We start from the raw sequence: 4,531 nt of genomic DNA on the forward strand, positions 1-4,531 counted from the left end.
ACGTATTTGGATCCTAAACTTTAATACAAAATCCACCAGGATTCGATATACATATATTATATTTTCGTATATACAGATCTGGAAACATGCAAGTCTAATCATGGTTAGTCCAAATACACTAGAGTTTATGCTCGACTAGTTTTCTTGAAGGCCTTAATAGTGAGTTCAATCTTGAATATTTTTGTATACAAACATGAACTAAATAGAGCAAAAAGGAAATTGAACAAGAGCCCAAACTAGTTCGAGTCCAAATTATTAACTATGTTAGAGCAAGTCCACCGGTTCCTCTTTAACCGGGCAAAGCATGGATTTGCTGAGGTGGTGACCGGGCAAGAAAAAAAACTCTTTTCCACCAACAGAAGCTTGACCGGGCAAAGGATGAACTTTCTTGACTTCAGTCAAGAAAAAAGGCAAGAGGATGACATTTTCCTTGCCCAGCCAAGGCCTGTGCCAGCTCGGCCCACACCCAAACGTGGGTGACGTCTGCGGAGAGAGAAGAGGTGAGGCGACCTCGGGGGCAGTAGCAAGGAGAAACTGAAGCAGCAACAGCAAGCAGACCCGCCTGGGGTTGCTTCGATCTCGGCCTGGGGGCAGCGTCTGGGTGGGCTGACGCCACGGAGCGGCCGGACGAGGTGAGGCGACCTGGGGGGGGGGGGGGGGCGGGTCCTTGGTCGGAGGACGGAGACAAATCAGGGTCGGGTCGGACGAAACCCTCCAGGACTTATGCAGCTGCAAGAGAGAGAACCGGGAAGGGGGGGGGCGGGTCCTTGGTCGGAGGAAGGAGACAAATCAGGGTCGGGTCGGACGAAACCCTCCAGGACTTATGCAGCTGCAAGAGAGAGAACCGGGAAGGGGGGGGGGGAATGAAAAAAAGAAAAATTTTCGTCCTTTGAAACAAGGATGATTTTTTTTTTTTAAACTATTTATAGAAAATTTTCAGATTTCAAAAATTCATAATAAATTCATAAGAACTCCGAATATTGTGTTCCATGTATACACGAGATCGTATCGACGAGCTCTACAACTTTTATGAAGGAAGTTTTCCCAAATTCCTAACGTATAAAAAGTCAATTTTCACGACTCCCTAAATAAAGTAAAAGTGGATGAACAGTGAAAGATGAACAGTTTTGACTAGGGGTGGGCATTTTGTACCGAAAATGCGGTTACCGACCCGAACCGCACCGAAAAAACGGTTCGGTAACCACACCGAATTAATACGGTGTCGTTTTATGATCACACCGCACCGAACCGTATAAAAGCGGATCGGTTGTGGTTTTGGGTCATAAACCGCCCGATTTAAACCGACCCACACCGAGTTTATTTTAATTAAATTTTATTTATTTATTATTTCTCAATTGATGGAAATGTTGGTTTTCAATATATAAGAAATGCATTTTTGATTAGGTTTTCAGTTTGTAATAAGTTGCTATGTTTGCTTGATCATTGATATATATATATATATATGTGTGTGTGTGTGTGTGTGTGTGTGTGTGTTGTTATGGTCTTTCTGCAAGTTGCTTAATATTTGGGTGACATTTGCCGATTAGTGTGGACTCTAAATACATTCAAAATTTATTTATGCCTTATTGAAATTGTTGGGCAAAAATAAGCCTGATTTTGGCCCTCTCTTTCTAGTTGAAATTAATAAATCGCTCCAAACCGAAACCGACCCGCACCACACCTAAAAATGGTGTAACCGAAATAATCGGTTCAGCCCTTTTGTAATGCGGTTGCGGTTTGATATATAGGCCAACCGAAAAAACCGGTTTGGGCCTCAAACCGACCAGAACCGCACCGCGCCCACCCCTAGTTTTGACCGGTCAAGAAAAAAAAAAGGGTGTAAACCCATGTCCAGTGGCAGTGAATAGTATTTTGACTGGTCGAATTCTTGACTTCTCGACCTTGACATTTCTTGACTACGAGTGAACTTGCTCTTACTACTTATTAGTGTCATGGTCTTGTTTGGTTCGCCGAAAGGAAAAACAAAATCTTACTCTTTTCTCTTTTCAATAAGCATGAGAAATGAAAATCTATTTTCATTTGTATGTTATAGAAAAACTAAGATATAATATGCATCAAATTCGTAATTAATAGAGAAAATGAATGATGGAAGGATTCTAAAATGAGAAATGAATGAATTTCTTCCCTCGTTCTAAACAAGAAACAAAGCCAACAAATCAAACCACACGAGAAGATTTTTTGGAGAAAGACCAAATGTGAAAGAAGAAGAAAATGTAAAAGACCAAATATGAAAGAGGAAGAAAAAATTTGAAAATCCAAAGAAAAAGGGGGACGGATTGCACTAAGAAAAGGACAATACTAAATTACTACAGAAATACAATAATTATATAGAATAAAAGAATAAAATAATCTATCTGAAATGATAAGCCATACACCATTGAGCTGAAGCATGAATCATGAATCATGATGGAGACCGTAAACAATTTGGACCATTATAAATTTATGCTTGTGTGCCTCCCTTATGACCAGGCCTTCTCCACGGAACACCCACACAATCCCACTTGACCACTTACATTTTTAATTTCTCAATTTCTCTTACTTTCCCAACAAAAACTCTCATATTTCCATGAAAGCTTTGCTCATACCTCGCTCCCTATATAATGCCTCCCTTTTCTTGTCAACCCCAAAACTCCTCCCACCCAAATTCTCTACTCACAACACCCTCTTGAATCCCATGGCTGCTTGCATCAACACTTGCCGAGCCAACACACCCACAAACCAGCCACTCCCTCGGGACCAAGAAACACAATACAATTTCATGATGTACTGTCGTGTTTCCGATCAAGTTTCCCACATACCCATTTGCCAGAACCGAACAAAACCCACGCAGACTCGCAGACTGGTGGATGATCTGGACCCAGAGGAAGAAAAGGGCGATGCTTTATGGCTCAAAATGCAAGACGAAGCCCGCTCGGATGTTGATCAGGAACCCATTTTGTCTAGCTACTATTACACTTCTATTTTGTCTCACACCTCCCTGGAAAGCGCGTTGGCTAATCATTTATCTGTCAAGTTGAGCAATTCTAGTCTTTCCTGTAGTACCCTTGTGGATATTTTCATGGGGGTGTTTCTAGAAGATGGAGAAGTCATTAGGGCTGTGAGGGATGATTTAAGAGCAGTGAAGGAGAGAGACCCAGCTTGCATTAGTTATACTCAGTGCTTCTTGAATTTCAAGGGCTTTCTGGCTTGCCAGGCACATAGGGTGGCTCATAAGTTGTGGTCACAGGGCAGGAAGGTGTTGGCCTTGTTGATTCAGAACAGGGTTTCGGAGGTTTTCGCTGTGGATATTCATCCCGGGGCGAAAATCGGACATGGGTTGTTGCTGGATCATGCTACTGGTTTAGTGGTGGGGGAGACGGCGGTGATTGGGAACAATGTGTCAATTTTACACAATGTGACATTGGGAGGGACTGGGAAGGTGTGTGGGGATAGGCATCCGAAAATTGGTGATGGGGTGCTTATAGGGGCAGGGACTTGTATTTTGGGGAACATTAGAATTGGGGAGGGAGCTAAGATTGGGGCTTGTTCTGTGGTGCTGAAAGATGTGCCAGCAAGAACTACTGCAGTTGGGAACCCAGCTAGGTTGATTGGAGGGAAGGAGAATCCAAAGAAGCTTGACAAGATGGCTAGCTTCACAATGGACCACACTTCCCACATAACTGAGTGGTCTGATTATGTTATTTAGATAGGGGTTTACATTTTTAGTTGTTGGGTCCTTTGCAATATCAATTAGTTGGTATTTGTAACCTTATTGTTTGTGGTGTAAGTGAGAACCCAAGTTCTCCTAATAGCAAACAGAGAGGCGTTAAGCTGATAAAAATGTGTTGAAGCAGCTGGTTCGTGCTGGTGTATCATTTATCAGTTCTGGCCTGTGATCATAGTGAGAACTGAGGTTCTCCTATTGGCAAACAGAGTCTTAGAGGTAAACAGCTGCCTTGTGATTTTATGTACTATTCTGTATCATTTCATGATGTTAAGACCCATTCTCGTGGTATTAATATGAAGTTATGAAGTAGTTTCTTTACTTGCTCTGGCTGGTTTATCTTTCCTTTTATTTTATAGTCATTGGTATCTCTTGAAACACCTACATGTACACATTAAACTTTGTATGCGTAGACTGAAAACTTAATACTACTGAAGTGTGTATTCTTACTCTAGGAGGTAATATTGGGTTAATCATGTAAGTTACATAACAGTAGTCCTACTCTAAGGAAAATATACAATTTAGTGTTGACTCAGGAAAGTCATAGAAGTAGGAAACAGAGATTACCTTGGTCGTCTAACACCCTCAGTAACGGTTTTACAAGATTCCACCATTGTGCAAAAACTTTGGATGATGGCATGTCTGAATTCAGGTATTTCGGATAAGCTTTTGATTATTAGAAAATAGTTGGAAGTTGAATCTAATACATTGGTGCACCCTAAAGACTGACGGGCAAGTTTAAATAAAGAACTAACACACAATAAGAGTAGGATTTAGTAAACAAATGTTTACTGAAAGTCGATCTTT

At 41.4% G+C, this 4,531-nt stretch overlaps 1 protein-coding gene across 1 annotated transcript; it reads left to right on the top strand.

Moving 5' to 3' along the window:
• The first annotated feature begins 2,493 nt into the window (after positions 1 to 2,493).
• LOC112164725 (serine acetyltransferase 1, chloroplastic) lies at positions 2,494 to 4,045 on the top strand. The gene has a single exon (XM_024301019.2). It carries the CDS (start codon positions 2,588 to 2,590, stop codon positions 3,704 to 3,706), a length of 1,119 nt encoding a protein of 372 aa, XP_024156787.1. The 5' UTR covers positions 2,494 to 2,587; the 3' UTR covers positions 3,707 to 4,045.
• Positions 4,046 to 4,531: the final 486 nt, after the last annotated feature.

Source organism: Rosa chinensis, chromosome 5 (assembly GCF_002994745.2).
Source record: "Rosa chinensis cultivar Old Blush chromosome 5, RchiOBHm-V2, whole genome shotgun sequence".
In the NCBI taxonomy this organism is placed as follows: domain Eukaryota; kingdom Viridiplantae; phylum Streptophyta; class Magnoliopsida; order Rosales; family Rosaceae; genus Rosa; species Rosa chinensis.

Bases quoted from the DNA above. Each gene is read 5' to 3' on its own strand.
- LOC112164725 (XM_024301019.2), top strand. From the start codon at position 2,588: ATGAAAGCTTTGCTCATACCTCGCTCCCTATATAATGCCTCCCTTTTC.